Raw genomic sequence first — 20552 nt, 5'->3', positions numbered from 1 at the left:
AGAATTATCGTCCATATTTAAAAGTCACACGGACGGTGATACACTCAGATGCAGACGATTTGATTGCATGCAGTTGGTCACAGATGAATCAAGAAGATAGGACTGCGCAGGATTGGAAAAGAACGGGGCGATGTAGGCCAGCCAGTCTGAGCGTTGTAAAACCGAATAGAGGGTATGCATTGACGTCACTTCCCCACCGGAATACGCCCCCTCAGTCGGACTGAGTGGCAAAACATGCTGCGACATGGCTGCCTTTAGTAGGGGAAACTGCAAAACCGGGAGTAAAACAAGCGATTATCTGCTTAAATTAAAGGCAGTTGGACTCGACAGAGATCCTTACAACTTACCAAAGAACCAGTGGTCCATGGACATTCAACAAGAAATCGAAGCTTCCAAGAAATCTTTTTACAGACTGCCGAAAGCATGCCTGACACAAAATGACAACCGCAAATCCACATTTCGGTGCCTGGATTCCAGTTGTTTCTGTGAATTGCAGCGATCCATTTGCTTCTCTTTTCTTTAGCTTTTGGCAGTCTGTAAAAAGATAACTTCGATTTCTTATTGAATCTATTCGTACAGTCAATCACACAACAGCTCTTTCCCATTTTAGATGTGTTTTTTGTGTTTTCACGTCATTCAAGCTGAACGCTATCGCTGCCACTCAGTCGTCTTTCTGCTACTCAGTGGGTGTAGCCGCTGTGACTTCCACTTATTGTAACGTCACGTGCATAGAAGGTGAGAGAAGGGGAGAACGCAAGAGAAAGAGAGGGCACTTTATTATGCAAGCTGGCAGAATGGTCCACAATCAAGTAGCCTGGACAAGCTGAAATTGTCAGGTAGACACGTAGGCTGTAAAAATACAACATATACAAAAAAAAATACAAATTAAAAACAAAATCAAGGCGGGGTCTTATACCGACCCTTAAAGTAACTCCCACAAAGGGTCGGGCTCATCATTAATGGGGCAGATGCCTGTCTTGTCCGGGGGTCTCTGGCTGAATGGTGGGACCGGAGCCAAGTGGTCACATCACGTTGAATCCTATTGGGATAAAGGCACTCCCTGAAGTTTGATCAACGTCAGAGCAGATACTTGTCTCATAAGTATTTTCGTTCGAGTTGGCGAAATGATCAGATTCATATGGTTAAACCTGCGCTCTCATTTTGCAGAGCTGCATGGAATTTGTTTTGTGCAAAGCTTGCTGGGAACATGCTGGCCAGCGCAGTCTAGGATATCTCAATATGCATTAATCGTTGACGTGCACGGAAGTCTGAATCGCCGGCAGAGATTTTCGATTTTCTGTTTTTCAAATCCTAGAGGGATATTGTCTGGCCAGTTATCACTTTCTATAGCTTTAATGTCGCTGATCAAAGCAGTATGGTCGGACTCTGATTGTGCTTGATTTGCTGAGCATGTAGTGGTAAACATCCGATGCTTCAGATTATTTACCAGACTTGCAAGGAACTGCTGGCGATGAATGCTGACAATTTTGGCAATAGCGAAACCGTTCCAAATGTCTCATCAGCAGCTGCAATTTCAGCTTCCAGTGTGGGTTAACAAGAATAAAATACCCTGTAAAATCATTCATAAGACAATTTATTAGTTGAGGGATATAGGCCTAATATCATTTATTTGTTTCATTTGGTGCATTAACACTGTGTTCATCATTTTAAAAAAAGCAATTTTTTAAACTATTAAAATAAGTGCCAGAGTGGCGCTCTTATAACACGACACCCCTGGTTGTGCGACACTTTTTTTTCCGTTGAAAATACTTCATTTTTGTCATGCAACACTTTTTGAAAGGGTCGTGCAACTAAGTATAAATCGGGTTTTACTGAAAATCACCATCACTAGTAATGGATTGCATCAATGTCTTCCATGCAGACCAGTGAGGCTGTGGCCCTTGACCTCTTGACCTATGCTGACCTGGAGCTTCTTCGTAACCGCAAAGCAGGTGTGGTTGGTCGGCCTCGCCTCCAGCCGCAGTCTCCAGCCCTCAGTGCCAAGCGCTACCTCATCCTCATCTATACAGTGGAGTTTGACAGGTGTGTGTGTGTGTCTGTGCCACAACTACACCATTCCTGGGCATTGGTCTTTTTAGGTCCGACTAAGATTTTGGGGAACCTTTAATGTTAATTCTATTCATCCCTTGTCCGGTCTATCAAATTGTACATGCCATTGTTTTTTTATCTCATCTGGATTAACATGCATTGTTTACCATGTTTTACCTACAGCTGGATATTTATTGAAGCAATTCAGGTTTAGTATCTTGTTCAAGGGTACAGAAGCAGTGACCCACCTGGGATTTGAACCTTCAAACTCTACCTTCCCAGTTCAGTAACCATTACATTCCATTGGCTTCTATTTGGCTCTAGTTTGGCTTGCAATATAGTATGTTGAGATGAAAAAAATATAGCACAGAGTTTGCATTTCTTGAGCAGAATTGTGCAATCCTCTATCTTATCTAGAAAAAATATAAGGAGTCCCACCTCCTTCTCTGTGGAATCCAGACATTCTTGCCTGCATATGTTACATGTACCCATTCCCGCACCTTTTGTATTTGTCCTAATATTGTAGCTTGTCCTTTTCCCTAGTTTGGTTTGGTATAAGTTAGGTCGGAATAATGTTCACTGTGTGAACTGAACTGTGTTCTTGGCTATAAACAGCTGTACAAAATGAGTATTGTACCTTTTTGAACCTGTGTTCTGTAGTTGTCCAATGACCATGATATGCACTTTTGTACGTTGCTTTGGATAAAAGCATCTGCTAAATAAATGTAATGTAATGCATATGGTCTCTGCTCTCTCTCTTTCAGGATACACTACCCCCTACCCCTGCCTTACCAGGGCAAACCAGACCCAGCTGCCCTTCAGAGGGAGATTCGAGCCCTGAGGGCAGAACTCTGTGCCATGAGAACTCGGGGGGGCCCCAAAACTCTGGACCCTGAGACCCGCAAACTGCATGCCGAGTCAGTATCTTATCTTTTTTTTTTTCAACAATATGTTTATTGAGTTTTCAACATATTTTATAAAGGTAAAGAGAAAAAAACCATTATGTATGCATAAATTCCCAATATACAGTGAGCACCATAATTCATTGGACAGTGACACATTTTTTGTTATTTTGGTTCTGTACTCTAGCACTTTGAGTTTGAAAGGATACAATGACCATCAGGTTGAAGTGCAGACTGTCAGCTTTAATTTGAGGGTATTTTCATCTATATCGGATGAACCGTTTAGAAATGACAGCACCTTTTGTACATGGCCCCCCCATTTTAAGGTACTACAAGTATTTGTTGAATTGGCTTTACAGATGTGATTTGTTAGGCAGGTGTATTCATTTGTGTTGTTAGTGAATGCAGAAGAGAGCTGTTGATGTCTAGTCTTGATTCTAGACTTTGCAATTGCCTTTGGAGATTGTTGTTGGGGTGTGACAACATGAGGAAGACAGCAGTGTCGATGCAAATTAAGCTGGCCGTCATAAAGCTCAGAAATGAAAATCAATCAATCAGGAACATTGCAAAAACCCTGGGCATGCCCAAGTCAATAGTCTGGTTCATCATTAACAAGAAAAAAACAACTGGTGAATTCAGTTATTTCAAAAGACCCGGTAGACCGAGGAAGACCACTGTAGTGGATGACCGGAGAATACTCTCTATGGTGAATAAAATCCCCCTGACAACAACCCAACAGATCAAAAACACTCTCCTGGATGCAGATGTAGATGTGTCAAAGTCTACCATACGTAGAAGACTACACCAGCAGGACTACAGAGGGTACACTACAAGATGCAAATCACTGATAAGCCTGAAGAACAGAAAGGCGAGAATACAGTTTGCTAAGAAGCAAATGGCTAAAAAGTGGAAAATCCTTGACTGGCCGAGTCTATCACCGGATCTGAATCCAATTGAACATGCATTTTACATGCTGAAAAGGAGACTGAAGGCAAAAAGTCCCTGAAACAAGCAGGAACTGAAGATGGCTGCAGTACAGGCCTGGCAGAGCATCACCAGGGAAGATACCCAGCGTCTGGTGATGTCTATGTGTCGCAGACTTCAAGCAGTCATTGCATGCAAAGGATATGCGGCCAAATATTAAAAATGATTACTTTATTCTACATTGTTAAACTGTCCTATATTTTTTGATGCCCAAAAATGGAGGGTGACTATGTACAAAAGATTCTATAATTTCTAAATGGTTCATCCGATATGTATGAAAATACCCTCAAATTAAAGCTGATAGTCTGCATTTCAACCTCATTGTCATTCTTTCAAACTCGGAGGACGGAGTGTAGCACAGTGGGTAAGGAACTGGGCTTGTAACCGAAAGGTCGGAGGTTCGATTCCCGGCTAATGACACCGCCGTTGTACCCTTGAGCAAGGTACTTAACCAGAATTGCTTAAGTATATATCCAGCTGTATAAATGGATACAATGTAAAAATGCTATGTAAAAGTTGTGTAAGTCGCTCTGGATAAGAGCGTCTGCTAAATGCCTATAATGTAATGTAAACTCAAAGTGCTAGAGTACAGAACCAAAATAACAAAAAATGTGTCACTGTCCAATGAATTATGGTGCTCACTGTATATATAAAAATATATATACATATACATGATATATAAATATGATACATACATATTAATTAAACAAACTATATTGAAATAAATTAAATTAATAAAATTCTATTACATTACCATAATGTTAAAATAAAATAATAATAATAATTTTTTAAAAAGACAAAAATGGGTTGAATAAAAGCATTTACAATATCTAAATATTCATCACTTATATTTCACTACATTCATCTAAAACAGTTGCTTAAACAGTTGCTCTATTGCAGAGGCTACAATTATCCCTCCCCAGACTCGTCCAACATATGAGAAGTCCTTGTCCCTAATATAATTTAGAAATGGGCCCCAGATACTTTGAAACCTCTCTTGTTTGTCCTTGAGTGTGTATGTAATTTTTTCCAAAGGTAAACACAAAGACATTTCCTTGAGCCACTGCCCAATACTTGGTCTAACATTACTTTTCCATGTTAATGCTATCGATTTTTGGCTAGTGAAAGGCACATCTACAAAGATTTGTTCTCCACGTTTTTTATTATGTTCCTCCGGATAGATGCCAAGAACAAAACACTTAGGTTCCACAGCTATTTGGATTGATAAAATCTCCTGTACTACTAATCCAACTTCTTCCCAAAATTCCATAATTCTTAGACATTTCCATATACAATGGAAAAATGTTCCCTTATTCTCACTACACCTCTTACATAAATCTGCAATGTTGGACTTAAATTTATTGAGTTTTACTGGTGTAATGTATACTCTGATTAATCAATTGTATTTCAGAAGTTTTAAATGTGTTAGCGGTTTGAATTTGAGCTCTATTACATGCCTCATTTCACTCTTCAATTGGTATTTCCTCTTGTAGATCATCCTCCCATGCTTTCAATTTAAATTCTGAGGATTCAAGTGATCTAGCAATCAACAAGTCATACATTTCCGATATGATTACCTTTCCAAAGGGTTTTTTAATTAGAGCTTTCTCCAGTGAGGATAGGCTGGGATGGCCATGGATTGTTTTTGATTAGATCCAATAAAGCTCTTGAGCTGTAAATATTTTTTAAAATGTTTACGGGGGACATTGTACATAATGACAAGTTCCTCAAATGTTTTAATGTTGTCATCCTCAGGACTAAAAACATTATTAATTTGTCTTATTCCCTTGTCAGCCCATAATTTAAAACCTCCATCAGCCCTGCCAGGCACAAAATAATTATTACCCCAAATTAAGATAAAATAAGATAATCCTTCATTAACCCCACAGCAGGGAAATTTGCAGTGTTACAGCAGCAAAGGGGATAGCGCAATAGCAAGGAGCATCAGTAAAAAATATCATAGATATATACTAACAATATACAAACAATATAAATAATAGTGCACAGTTTAGTATACTTTATACCTTATACAGTGATATTGCACATGAGTTGATTGCTCATGAGTGGATTATCAGTTTTTGGTGTGTGTGGTCTACTGGGAGCAGTGTTAGTTGTAAAGTCTGACAGCAGCAGACTTTACACGCACTGTGAGTGAAGCCTGTCACTGAAGGAGCTGCCCAGTGCTGTTGGGGTGACCTGCATGGGGTGGGACATGTTCTTCATCAGGGATGATAGCTTAGCCATCATTCTCCTTTCTTCCACCACCTCCACTGGGTCGAGGGGGCATCCCAGGACAGAGCTGGCCTTCTTAACCAGTCTGTTAAGTCTCTTCCTGTCAGCAGTCGAGATGCTGCTGCCACAGCGGACCACTCCATAGAAGGTGGCTGATGCCACTACAGAGTCAAAAAAGGTCCTCAGGAGTGCCCCATGTACTCCAAAAGACCTGAGCAGATAGTCTTTTTTTTATATAGTGCAATTTGTATTGTCAGTCCAGTCTAGTTTATTCTGGTGAACACCCAGGTACTTGTAAGATTTCACCATCTCAATGTCCATTCCCTGGATGTTCACTGGTATAGGAAGAGAGTGTTTGCACCTTCAGAAGTCCACCACCAGCTCCTTGGTTTTCCCTGCATTGAGCTGGAGGCGTTTCAGCTGGCACCAATCCACAAAGCCCTGGGTCAGATCTCTGTACTCCCTGTCGTCATCTGTGATGAGGTCGATGATTGCGGAGTCATCAGAGAACTTTTTAGCAGGTGGTAGTTAGCTGAGTTGCGCGTGAAGTCTGAAGTATAGCGGGGCCCCCGTGCTGCAGACAACCATGTCGGACTCACAGTCCCGTATCCTCACATACTGTGGTCGGTTGGTGAGGTAGTCCAAGATCCATGCTGTGAGCTGGTGGTCCACCCCTGTGCGCTCCAACTTGTCCCTCAGAAGCGGGCAGTGTGGTATTGAAGGCACTAGAGAAGTCAAAAAACATTATTCTCCCAGCCTTTTCCAGGTGAGAGAGGGATCTATGTAGGAGGTAGATGACAGCGTCATCCACCCCAATGCCAGGTTGATAGGCAAACTGTAGCGGGTCCATTGAAGGGCTCACCAGGGGGCGGAGATGGACAAGGACCAGCCTCTCCAGGGTCTTTATCAGGTGCGATGTCAGTGCCACTGGCCTGTAGCTGTTGAGGTCCTTGGGGTGCGGGGTCTTTGGCACTGGTACCACGCAAGATGTTTTCCACAGCTGTGGCACTCTCCCCAGCTTCAGACTCAGGTTGAAAATGTGCTCAACTGTCCCGCACAGCTGGTCTGCACTGTAATTGGACTATACCGAGAGAGAGCAGGTGTTTCTTTCAAATATTTTTGTACCTCATATCATACAGCAATCATGTTTTTCACTATATGGTTAGATGTTCTCTTTTTAAGGTTTTTAGGAGTATCAGAGTAAATGTATGCCGGCAGCTGAAGCTTTACAGAGCTAGACTCAATATCTTTCCATGCTGGCGAGTTTTCTGTTGAATAATAGAACCTTATAGTTCTAACTTGAGTTGCCTCTGTCCTAAGGTAAATACAGAAGGGACAAACGAAGTCTGGGGCATCTATTTTTCCATATAAAGTTATTGAATAATTTCTTTAGTCTAGAAAAGAGAGTTTGGAGGAGGTGGCAAGGGAATATTTTGAAAGAGATATAATAAATTGAGGAGGGTATTCATTTTCAGTATATTCTACCTATTTGGGAGATTGGAAGTGTTGACCATCTATCAACTGACTCATTAGTAGATGTTATAACAGGATTATAATTAACTTGTACTACTTCTAATCTGTGAGTAATTTGTATTCCTTAATATGTAAAACTGTTAACTGTTTTGAAGTGACCAACATGATTGGGTGGGTTATTTCTCTCATCCGAATTAAATAGCAAAATGGAGGATTTGGAGTTATTGATTTTGTAACCGGAGATATTGCCAAATCTTTTAAAGAGATCCATAAGAGCTGGAACAGATTCACCCAAATGTTTAAGAAAAAGAATCACGTCTTCCGCATAAAGAGCTATGCGATGTTCAAGTTGACTTATACATATGCCTGAAATCAGTGTGTGCTCTCTTACTGCAATTGCTAAAATTTGACTGCAATTGTAAATAAGAAAGGTGATAATGGGCAACCCTGTCTACATCCTCTATTGATCTGAATTGGTTTGGATAGATTGTTGTTAGTAACTATTTCTGCATATGGCTTTTTATATAAAAGTTTCACCCAATTACAAAACTTTTCCCCAAGCCCAAAGTAGTTCAAACAGGTGTGCCCATTCCACCCTGTCAAAAGCCGCGTTTCCACCGCAGGAACTATACCCCGGAACTAGGAACCTTTTGAGGAACTCGGTGCGTTTCCACCGCAGGAACTAGGGTCTAAATTTAGTTCTGGGGGCTTTGTTTTACCCCCCAAAACGTTCCTGCTCGGGGGGTAGTACTTTCCGAAAGTACAGGAACCTTTTGGGTGGAGCTTGCAGCGCTGAACATTTCTGATTGGTCGAGTACTCGCAGCATTTGTGTTGTATTTATTTTCCGCCATGTTTGAAAATATGCAGCGGCAAACCAATTTATTTTCATAATAACTTCAAATCAAACTTGTACGTTATGCGGCGCAGTAGCCTAGTTTTGGTTATAGCCTGTCAACGTCTTGGAATTATAACGTGTGCTCTTCTGTTCTTTTCTTGCTTTAGTATTCGTTTTATAAAATGCTAAGCATTCGTGCTGGGACAGCATATTACGTAGGCTACCAAAACATTCAAACGGATTAATTCGGTTGCTGAATATTTTCTTCCGGATTTTCTTTGTTAGCCCGTTGTAATTGACTCAAAACGTTTGATACAGTTATGTGAGGTATGCGGTAGTTCTGCATAATTAACATTGATGATACAGTACAAGCAAACTGGAAATCACCATCCGCACTTTTTATCCGCGTAAACTAACAGGTTAATTCTAGTAATCTTCCCTTTAGCTTTTTCAGACTGCCGTAATTTTACTGACATTTTTCAATTCCACGAAAAGACCAGGAAGACTATGGACTAATTTATGGTGCATGGTTCGCATCTGGAGGGCACACTTCGCTGCTCGGCTAGCAGTAACTTCGAAGGAAAGCAAACGGTGGCTGTACCACTACTAATTTACATTTTCACACAAGTCCGAGTTTTCGTTCTATTCTTGTCATTTTGCCATTAGCCTATATGGAATTGACGACAAGAAAGTCATCAAACAGCAAATTGTTTACAACGTGTGCATGTTTTCTGCTGTTGTTGCCAGTTATACATATAAATGTGAATGCATTCTGTCGCTTCGGATGTCAAGACATGAAAGCGAATGTTCGCATAAAAACATAATGAATGTGTTTGAGAGGATATATGAAAATCAATAAATACAAAAGTAACCATATATAGTCATTGTTGGTAACCCGTTGTATAAGTGGAATAAACCCCTCCGGGCTGTCCCGGTTATTAGAAAATAATGTAGGCTACTTCGGTGGTAGTATGGGGTTACGGAAGAAATCATATGACAGACGGACCGACGACAACGTTGCTTTTTCATACGTCAGTGGGCTAATTTGCCTAATCTTCGCGGTACTTTAGACCCCGGTGGAAACGCAGACAACCATTGGCTGAAGGAACCTTTTAGTTCCTGGTAAAGTAGTTCCTGGGACTGAAAGTTCTGGGTAATTTCGGTGGAAACGCGGCTAAAAGCTTTCTCTGCATCTAATGACAGGAAAGCTGTATCTGGTACCTCTCTCTGGACATGTAAGATGTTTAAAACCCTTCTTACATTGTGAAATCCCTGACGGCCCACCCAATAAACCCATTTTGGTCTCCATTTATAATTCCTGGTAGAAGAATCTCTAGCCTTTTTGATAGGATTTTGCAGAGTATTTTCAAATCCAAATAATTTAAAAGACTTATTTGTCTCAGATTTTCACATTTAGCGTTTGTCTTTCTGAGTTTAGGAAGAAGTGTAATCAAAGCCCCTCTCAGGGAGGGTGGGAGGATCCCTTCCCGAAAGGATTCAGTAAACATTTTCAGAAGAGGTGCCTTTAATTTATATTCATTTGATAATATTGTATCTCCAAGATCTTAATTTTTGACTCCAACATTGTTAATTTTTGTTTAGCTTTTTTAGATTTGGAACTTGTAAAATTAATGATCTGGCCCCTAATAAAAGCTTTAAAAGCTTCCCACCTGGTGCTTGCAGTCGTTTCAGATGTATTGACTGTAAAATATAAATCAATTTGTGCCTCAAGGAAAGAGATTAGACCTGGATCTCGCAGCCATTTCTGTTGCAATCTCCATTTTGGTGGATCCTTTTTCAGCCCTGGATCTACATAACTTAAGCTATTTGGGGTGTAATCTGAGATCAGGATACTGTCATAATTACATTCCTTGATTCTAGACATCCGACCTGCAGAGACTAAAAAGTAATCGTTCGGGAGTATGATTTATGTGTATTAGAAAAACGTGAATAGAATAATACTTCAGGGTTTCTATCTCTCCATACGTCGCTTAGATTTAACAACTTGATAAACTGGTGTATAATTTCCCAGCTTTTAGTATGGGTCTTGTCTATATGCGATCTTTACAGGGGTCTAATGTACAATTTAAATCTCCTGCTATTATGTATTGACCTTTGAGGGATGAGAGAGTGTAAAACAAATGCTGAAGAATTTGGGGTCATAGTTATTTGGTGCATAGATGTTAACCAAATTAAGAAATTCTGTCAAAAGCGTGCCTTGAATTATTAGGTATCTACCTGCTTTATCGGCAATTACATTTGTAATATTCAGTGGAATAGATTTATGGATAAGAGTCATGACCCCTCTTGCTTGAGTATTAAAAGGCGCTGATAATACCTTACCTTGCCACCTCCTCCTAATCCTAATCAGTCCCCCCAGGATTCTGCGATTCCGCGATCGCAGAAATTTCTGTGGAATTCTGGGCCATCCGCGGAATAGTAGACAAGCCACAGAATCATTCAGAAAATGTAGTACCAATCACCACCGCTAGATGCCACTGTCTGCGGTATGGGTTTGCAGCAGTTAGCTCAGTTGACTGACAAGACGTTGACAGTTAGCATTTTGTCATTATGGAGCGATTTATCCGTCCAATTGCCAATACATCAAAATTGGGAAGCATATCCGCTGCTGAAAGGGCAAGATCCTATCCTATGTTACGCGAGGATGGAGAAAAGCTGTTTTGTACAGTGTGCAACAAAGTACTTGATCATAGATGTAAGTCTACAATCAATGACCATCTGAGATCCAGCCAGCATCTGAAGAGGAAAAATGAATCTCCTGCGTACATCGCATTGAAACGCCAAAGAACCATCACAACAACAATCGGTAGCAAAACCGTGGCAGCTGAAGAAAGAGAAAAGGTAAGCAGCACTACGGTGGAATCAATGAACTAACGTAACATTACTATGGTGGCTAACTTTGGCTAGCTAACATTAGCCGCTCAATGAAAGGGCAAGAGAGACAGCTCGCAAAGCTGGCACAAAGATGCTGCAGTAGCACTCATAACTAACACGGATGTGTATTTGATGGGGGGGGGGGGGGGGGTTATTAACATTTAAGTAAAGTGTACACGATACATTGTAATGTTATAAGACAGCGCAGCTCGTTCAACTTAATGACGTTGACATTACCAAAACATGTAAGGAATAAACCACAACAGGCTGTCCCGTTATAATGTGCAACGGGGGTGGTGATGTGGCCGAGGCGAAGCCTAACTTAACCAGCCCCGAAGTACATTATTTTCCAATAACGGGACAGCCCAGAACAGTAACTAGAAATGTGATTCAACGTTGGCATTAATTGTGAAATTGGACATTGAAAAGGGGAGGGGATGTAACAACAATTGCTGTTTAAACCGCTTTAGAATGCTGGATTTTGTAGTGCATTGCTTTTTGAACTGTTAAAAGGTCGAGGTGTCCCTTTACTGAGAAATAATGCCCACCCTTGGACCAATCAGAATCAAGTATTCAGCCAAGTCGTTGTATACGGCATAACTTTAGCTGTGTATCTTGCTAACAGGGAAGGGTTCTCATTGGCTGCCTAGCTTCTCAACCACAACATAGACAGCTAATCAGAAGCTAGAATGTGTTCAGTTAACTTAATAGCGACGTTGGCTGCTGTGACATTGTAAAAATAAAAATGATACCTTATACGAATGCCACCCCTGCCCCACCCCTACATTGGCTAACGTTAGCTTGCTAGCCTGAAATATGAAATGCCAAGTGTGTGTGTGTGTGTGTTAGATGGTTTGTGTGTTGTAACATCTGTTCATCTATTCTATGTTAATTTGCTATAAAATTTTGTGTTTAACATTATTACTATCCTTTTTTAAATGTTTTTTTTCCTAGAAGACTGGAAAACCAAATTATGAATAATAGCTAATTAATTTATTTTGTGTTGCATTATTGCAGATTTGCACTGAATGGATTAAGGTATGTTCTGCAACCAACACACCACTGTCCAGATCCAACAACCCCATGATGAGAAGTTTCTTACGAAACAGAGTAGTGAATGGGGGAGCCATCCCTGGCCATACACAACTCCAAGAGAGGTACCTACCTGAGGTATACAAAATGGAGAAGAATGTGATCAAAGACCTCATCAGTGACAAGCTTGTCTGTCCTTTTTGATGAAACACCTGACGTGGAAGGGCCCTGCGTGCTCAACATAATGGTGTCTCCTCTCATCAAGGATGAATCTGGGAAAATCCGCAGCTACCTCATTGACACAGTCATCCTGGATAAATGCAACCATTCAACAGTGGCAAATGCAGCGGTCAGTGCTCTGAATGAGTTTGGAGTGAAACAAGAGAATGTCATTTCTTTTGATACTGACAACGCTGCATACATGCTTAAAGCATTCAAGAGTGCCCTCAAAGCCCTGTACCCCGGCGCCATTCATGTGACCTACCTGGCACATATAATGAATCTGGTTGGGGAGGCTTTCAGGAAGCCTTTTGCAGAGGTCAACATATTCATGAGATTTTTCTCACAGGTCTACATGGCAGGTGCTAGGAAGAGGAGGTACTTGAGCTTTCTCAGCACCTCAGGAAAAACCGCACGAATGGCTCCAAACCCTTGTGGTACACGATGGAATTTGTGGTACATGGCAGCAGCTTACCACACAGTGCACTTTTCCATGCACAAGGTGTTTTTCGAGGAGGAAATGGAGATATACAGGCAATCTGCACCCAACTCACTGGAGAATCTGCATGATTTTACACAAGACAAAGGGCTCTCTGTCACATTGCAACTACATCTTAGTATCATTGCGGAGAAATCACAGGTGCTTCTCCAGCTTTGCAACCTGTTTGAAAGCAAAAGGCCCGTCGCAATGAAGGTGTGTGACTAGGGGTATAACAATTGATTCGGATCGATGCATCGATACAGAAAGCAACGATTCAATTCAATCGATTCAACATGCATTAATCGATTCGTATCGTTGAGAGCCGAAAAACACAGGCAGTTCTGTCAACGTCTCTGATTAGTTCTTTTTTCAGTAGTTTTATATTGCATTTCACCATGTATCATCATGGTAAATTATTGTGTTTGTGCAGGTTGCACAAACTCCAGCCTGTCAGGACATCGAGTACACAATTTTCCTAACAGGAAAAGGAACGGTGCTAGCTTTTGTGCCTGGGTGCGTTTTGTGCAGGTGAAGAGATGGGACTTCATGTTGCATCTGTTACAGAAAACGCGGTCGTGTGTGGCGCTCATTTTAGACCCCCACCCATGACATATTGTTTATCTGGGCATTCATAAAAATATTCTTTCACCACTCAAAAATCGTATTCCGTCATAGCAACAAGATAAACCCGACAATAGCCCTAAGATGTACCAATACAGCAGTGAAAACGCTGCTCACTGAATAACTAAATAAACGAGAATTTAAAAAAAAGAAAAAGATACCATGTCATTCTACAGTCAATATCTGGGACTAAATATTGAATAAATATTTGGTTTTACGCATAGAGATGTCCCTTTTGAGACTGAGTGGTCATATATTGTCTTGCAAAATCCTTTTGTGAAATGTACGTGCATTTGGGATGCCTGGGTACCTTCCGAAATAGCTGTGCGTAATACTACACGTGTTGTTTACGGCGTTGTCACCCTTTTTAGTACAGTCTGGCTTGATTGACAATTCATTTATTCAGTAGGTGACAGTATACGCTTTCTAACGATGTATAACATGTCTAATTTTGCTTTTGGAATAGCGTTTTATAGCTCGGCGTAACCCAAAGTTTTCTCATCGCATTCACTTGTGCATTCACTCTGTGGTAGCAGTAAAAGACACTGCATGTCATGTAATGTTATCAATGATTTTCGTAATTTTCTTGGAAAATATTATTATGATTGAGGACTTCTAAACATAGATAAAGAACTAGCTCACATCATTTTCTGGAGTAAGACACAAGGGGAGAGATCTACAACATTGATATACTGTCTTTATCTGAACACAGATAAGATTTCATCATCACTATGTAAGTATTACTGCTCAAAATATTTTGGTTATGTACGTTATTTTTGAAATTGAGTGTCTTTAAATAGGTTAGTGGTATTTTCTAATGAGGATATTTCACACTGTAATGTAAGCGTTCATTGGTAGCTTAATAGTTTTTGTGTTTCATGCACCAGATATGACGTGAAAGTCATATCTGGTGGAACATCGCCAAAATGTGGTGGATGGTTGTATATTGTTTTCATGTTGTCCCATCCCCATACAAGAAAACATTACATATTGTAGAGAAATACATACAAGAGTTAATTATTACACATTTAGGTACTGCACCACATAATTTTTAAATCTGTCATCAATGTTTCATTTTAAACCTTCATAAGGAGCTCATTTATATGCTTTATAATAGACAAAAAGCATTTTATTCATTTTTGGAGAGATTTTGGAAATGTTTCTGGACCCCTAGGTATTTTAGACCACTGTACTGATGGAAAGCTTGTAATTCCCAAATGTTGCAACAGTGAGTTTCTTGAGTCAAAACATTTGATTTGTATTGAAATACGTGAATGTTGTGATTTACAGAAATGCATAATTTAGACATTTTGGATAGATTTGGAGACGCTGGGTACACTGCTTAGTTTTTGCTTCATAAATCTATAGTAGGTCTACATATCCACCCTTAGATTTTATGAATTTGTGGTCAAGAAGTTTTTGATCCGGCACATGTATAGTTTAACCTGCTGTATATATGCAATCTCTCTATTTCATTGCAAACTAAAAAAGTGCAAATTCATTTTTGATTTTTTGTCTAGACAATTGCATTTGTGACTCTTCCAAAATTATGAATATAAACTAATCTGCGTTAGTATTGTAAATTGTACAAATGTCTTGCTTCATTTAAGCCATTTTTCAAGTCTCTTTTATGCTCACATGTGGAATTATAAAGCTTTAAATAGGGTACCCCCTAAATGGGCAAGAATTGGCCAGATTTGGCATGTGCGCAAAGGGGTTAAACTAGGCTACCTAGTGTGTCAGCTTCGTAAAGGCCAGCATGACACTTGAGCCTAAGCAAACTAGTGTGTTCTCTCCGTTAAAGCGAACTTGACACTTAACGCTAAGCTCCCTATCCAGGCCAGACATCCGTGTTTAATTTCATAAACTCTGTGATTATATCCGTTGAACAGAATTATGGGACTATAGGAATAGCTAACTATAGGACTGACTAAAGAAGTTTTAAGCCTACACTTAGACAGAGAGTTTGTCTGAAGCTCGCACATAGGGAGATTGGTCCGTAAGACAGGAGCTCTATAGCCGCGTTTCCACCGCAGGAACTATACCCCGGAACTAGGAACCTTTTGAGGAACTAAGTGCGTTTCCACCGCAGGAACTAGGGTCTAAATTTAGTTCTGGGGGCTTTGTTTTACCCCCCAAAACGTTCCTGCTCGGGGGGTAGTACTTTCCGAAAGTACAGGAACCTTTTGGGTGGAGCTTGCAGCGCTGAACATTTCTGATTGGTCGAGTACTCGCAGCACTTGTGTTGTATTTATTTTCCGCCATTACCCGCCATGTTTGAAAATATGCCGGCGCAACCCGATTTATTTTCATAATAACTTCAAATCAAACTTGTATGTTATGCGGCGCAGTAGCCTAGTTTTGGTTATAGCCTGCCAACGTCTTGGAATTATAACGTGTGCTCTTCTGTTCTTTTCTTGCTTTAGTATTCGTTTTATAAAATGCTAAGCATTCGTGCTGGGACAGCATATTACGTACTAAAACATTCAAACGGATTAATTCGGTTGCTGAATATTTTCTTCCGGATTTTCTTTGTTAGCCCATTGTAATTGAATCAAAACGTTTGATACAGTTATGTGAGGTATGCGGTAGTTCTGCGTAATTCACATTGGTGATACAGTAAAAGCAAACTGGAAATCACCTTCCGCACTTTTTGTCATGGTAAAATAACAGGTTAATTCTAGTAATAGTACCTTTAGCTTTTTCAGACTGCCGTAATTTTACTCTGCCATTCTTCAATTTCACAAAAAGACCAGGAAGACTATGGACTAATTTATGGTGCATGGTTCGCATCTGGAGGGCACACTTCGCTGCTCGGCTAGCAGTAACTCCGAAGGAAAACAAACGGTGGCTGTACCACTACTAATTTAAAATTTCACTCAAGTCCGAGTTTTCGTTCTATTCTTGTCATTTTGCGATTAGCCTATATAGAATTGACGATGAGAAAGTAATCAAACAGCAAATTGTTTACAACGTGTGCATGTTTTCTGCTGTTGTTGCCAGTTATATTGGAAATGTGAATGCATTCTGTCGCTTCGGATGTCAAAACATGAAAGCGAATGTTCGCATGAAAACATAATGAATGTGTTTGAGAGGATATATAAAACAGTTACAATCTGACTATTGGTCTGTTATATCCTATTTGTTGCATAACGGTCCAAGTTCAACTACCAACGACAGTTTTGCTTGACAACGGTAAAATATGCCCAAACGGCTGCAGAAGAATATTTCAATTCCATGTGATTAAATCGATAAAAATCAATAAATACAAAAGTAACCATATATAGTCATTGTTGGCAACCCGTTGTATATAAGTGGAATAAACCCCTCCGGGCTGTCCCGGTTATTAGAAAATAATGTAGGCTACTTCGGTGGTAGTATGGGGTTACAGAAAAAATCATATGACAGATGGACCGACGACAACGTCGCTTTTCCATACGTCAGTGGGCTAATTTGCCTAATCTTCGCGGGACTTTAGACCCCGGTGGAAACGCAGACAGCCATTGGCTGAAGGAACCTTTTAGTTCCTGGTAAAGCAGTTCCTGGGACTGAAAGTTCCGGGTAATTTTGGTGGAAACGCGGCTTATGAGAGAAGGCTATACCACCCATTGTAATTTTAGATACATGTGGGATTTTCACATAACCAGCATCTTGTGAACCAAGTAATCTTAAAGGAGAGTAAGGAATAAGTAACTCACTAAGATGGTCAGGGGCTAAACCCTTTAAAGCTTTATATGTTTACAACAAGATCTTATCATCAATTCTAAATTTGACAGGCAGCCAGTGAAAAGATTTAAGCACATTTTCAATGAGTCCAGGGCCTGAAAGCTACACAGCCTCATTGCTCAGGTGTTCTCCTCAAAACCATGTGTTTCCAAGTTGCTGCTCCAAAGGTATTTGGTGTTTAATGTGCTCGCAATGTGTCTGCCCATTTTCCTCCTACAGGCTGGCTTTTATGAAAGAAGAGAAGGAGGCCTTGACAAAGGCTCTGGAGAGGCTGCAGGCAGGCATGGGGGGGTGTATACCAGGGGCACGCGGGCTCCGGGGCGTGGTTCAGGGGCTGGAGGAGCAGCTGCTCAGAGAGAGGGCCCAGAGCCAGCGCTCTGCCAGCAAGAGAGGACAGGAGCAGTGCCTTCTGCTAGAACAGGTCTGGTATTACATTACTGCCATTTGCAAGATGGTCTTATTCTGAGCAGTACCAACACAAGCGAATAGATGAGTAATAGAACACAAGCACATCGATGAGTAACAGAAGTGGAGTAGTACTTCAGAGGGGGAATTGTCATCATAAGAGATAGAGCAAACAGGAAGCTGACTAGCCTCAGAACTGGTCACCTGCGCTGACGAGCATTAGCTGGTTAATACAAAAAAGCAAAAAAAATAAATAAAATACAATAGAAAACCACAAAAATGCTGTTCAGTAACATTTATTTATATTTAGGTCTAAATCTGCTTGGTGTTCCACATACTGTTAATTGGATTTGTTTTTAATTCATATGCCTGGTTTGCACTTATGGTTTTTAATGCATTCAGGGAAAGAACCAAGCCAGAGAATGCCAGTATGTGGACAGTTGCCAGACCTCATTACATACAGTATGCATTGAATTGCAAAGAAAATTATATACTTTTTTAAAACTAATAACTTCACTGCAGTCATCTGAAAGTATATTGGAGAAGATTAATGTAAATTATTGCTTTTCATTCAAAATGATTTAAAGAATTATGCTCTATTTGTTTATTTGTTTAACTTATGCTTTCTGGAGACAGCTGGAGGAGCTAAAGGCATCAGAACGAGCACTGCGGATCCGGGTGAAGAGTCTGACCAATGAGCTAGCAGCACTACGCAGGGGGTAAGCCCCTCCAGATATACCTTAATACTTTTTGTACCTGGAACCACAGCAACTGCTAGCTGATTCTCATGTGTTTGCCCTATGCATATTGCTCTTCTACAAGTGCTAGCTCTTCTGTCAAAAAGTATATTATTCATTCCAATCAGACCTGGGTCAAAATGTGTATTTGAGAAGTATTTACTTTTTAAATGGTGGCAAAATTTTAAAACACTCATGAAATTATTTTAGATTTTTCTGGGCAACAATATGTTACTGACTGTGTAGTAAACCACGTTAGAAATCTCCTTGTCACATTGAGTCACAGTTTTCTTCCATATCTAGCTAGCCAGCTACTAGATGCAGGTTTGTCAGATGACTTGAATGCTTTCTCGTAGCCCCATAATCAAACATGGCAGCCTCCATCAATTGGCTTCATGCGCCAATGATCAGCTCCCAATGGAATCCATGGAACTGGTAAACGGAAGCTGTCTCCAGTTCTTGTATATATCCATAGTGTTTCCCCTAGAAAATGTTTATTAGTGGGCAGTAGTGCATGGGAGGTGAGGGGCGCACGTGGGGATGAGGGGTGTGTGCAGTGGAAGACAACATTTTTTTAATATTCACTGTGGCAATTGATTAATTCAGTTCAATTTTAATTTATTTGTTTTTTACAGAGAACTGTTACAAACACACTTTACAGAGTAGCAAGGCAAGAAAGGGAGCAAACAGAGCAAACACCAGGCCTAAACCCCTGCAATAGCAAGTACATAAGGTTTTCTTTTGGGAGAAAACCCTCAAACGGCGTTGAGAAACAACTCACCAATGGGGAAAAATCTCAAGAGGAACTCGGCTATAGAGGGGGAGCCCATCCTCCACTAGCCAGCCTGGTGTAAATTAGCAGACATCAAATAAAATGGGTTTACATTAAATCAGGTTACAGCTAAGGTGAAAGCTAACAGGAATAATAGAAGACCAAATGGTATGGTTCAGAATAGTGCAGTTTAGAGGAGCCGGATGATGGGTGATGATGGATCTGGAGCTCCAGACAGCATCTGGTCATTAAAGAGCCCTCAGCATACAAATAGTCTCCCCCCGAATCCACCATGACAGCTTTTCTGCTCAGGGAACAAGATTGGTGAAATTAAGAAACAATGGTGAATCTAGGTCCTTCGACAATTGTGCGTATACTCTCTGTGCTGGGTGCTGAAGGACCCATGGACTGGATGTTCGGCTGCTATGAAACCAGCCATGCATTTATTAGCACTAGCTGCTGCTTCTCCAGCAAGCTTCTCACTACTCACTATTACCTCAATTCATTTTTGCTATATTGACCGAGATATTTGCCAGATTAGTATTGACACCAAAAAGGAAGTAACTGTAAACAAGAAAGTTGATAGAATAGTTCCTGTAAGCAACGTCTCTTCTCTTCTCCTCGTCACTTTGATGTGAATGGGTCAGTTTTAGAATGTTTCAGACCATGTTTCAGTTTTGTGAAGAGTCGTCAAGTTTGCAAAGTTGTAGCTTATTGTGTCATGAATCTTAGGTCTGAAATTGCATGGAATGTAATGCAATCTTAGTCGCATTTCGTGGACAGAACAAATATTTAGAACCGCATATACATTGCAGTAAGCTAGAAAGTGTTGATGATCATGATGATGATGAAGGTGGGGGGGGGGCATTTAGTCGATTAGGTTCCATACTGATAACCCCTTGGACCCTAAAATGTTTTTGGCCGTTTTTCACTATCTTCATTTTATTTTATTAGAGGTCCAAGCAGCGAAGCTGGTGGAACCCTATTGTATTTGTTAGGATTATTATTATTATTATTATTCTTATTATTTTTCTCCACTAAAAGTGTCTGAGGCTCAGCAACCATAAGTCCTACAGCAACCAAATTTGGTAGGTGGGTTGCTATGGCCCCACACTACTCTACAAATCACCTATGTCGACCACATGGTGGCGCTATAACAAAGGGTCATACTTTTAAAGGCCATAACTG

At 40.5% G+C, this 20552-nt stretch overlaps 1 protein-coding gene across 3 annotated transcripts in view; it reads left to right on the top strand.

Annotated features, from left to right (window-relative positions):
- ccdc61 (coiled-coil domain containing 61) overlaps window positions 1-20552 on the top strand; it is a 95251-nt gene that overhangs the window by 15331 nt on the left and 59368 nt on the right. For 2 of the 3 annotated variants that reach the window (XM_064308101.1, XM_064308091.1), the window contains exons 4-7: window positions 1883-2043; window positions 2814-2966; window positions 17670-17871; window positions 18492-18574. In XM_064308101.1, the coding sequence (XP_064164171.1) occupies window positions 1883-2043; window positions 2814-2966; window positions 17670-17871; window positions 18492-18574 (599 nt within the window). The remainder of the gene's footprint in view (window positions 1-1882; window positions 2044-2813; window positions 2967-17669; window positions 17872-18491; window positions 18575-20552) is intronic. The other variant, XM_064308109.1, reaches the window with a different exon arrangement.

The sequence above is a fragment of the Anguilla rostrata genome, chromosome 1, assembly GCF_018555375.3.
Source record: "Anguilla rostrata isolate EN2019 chromosome 1, ASM1855537v3, whole genome shotgun sequence".
NCBI lineage: Eukaryota > Metazoa > Chordata > Actinopteri > Anguilliformes > Anguillidae > Anguilla > Anguilla rostrata.
This window is presented reverse-complemented; position numbering and strand designations above follow the sequence as displayed.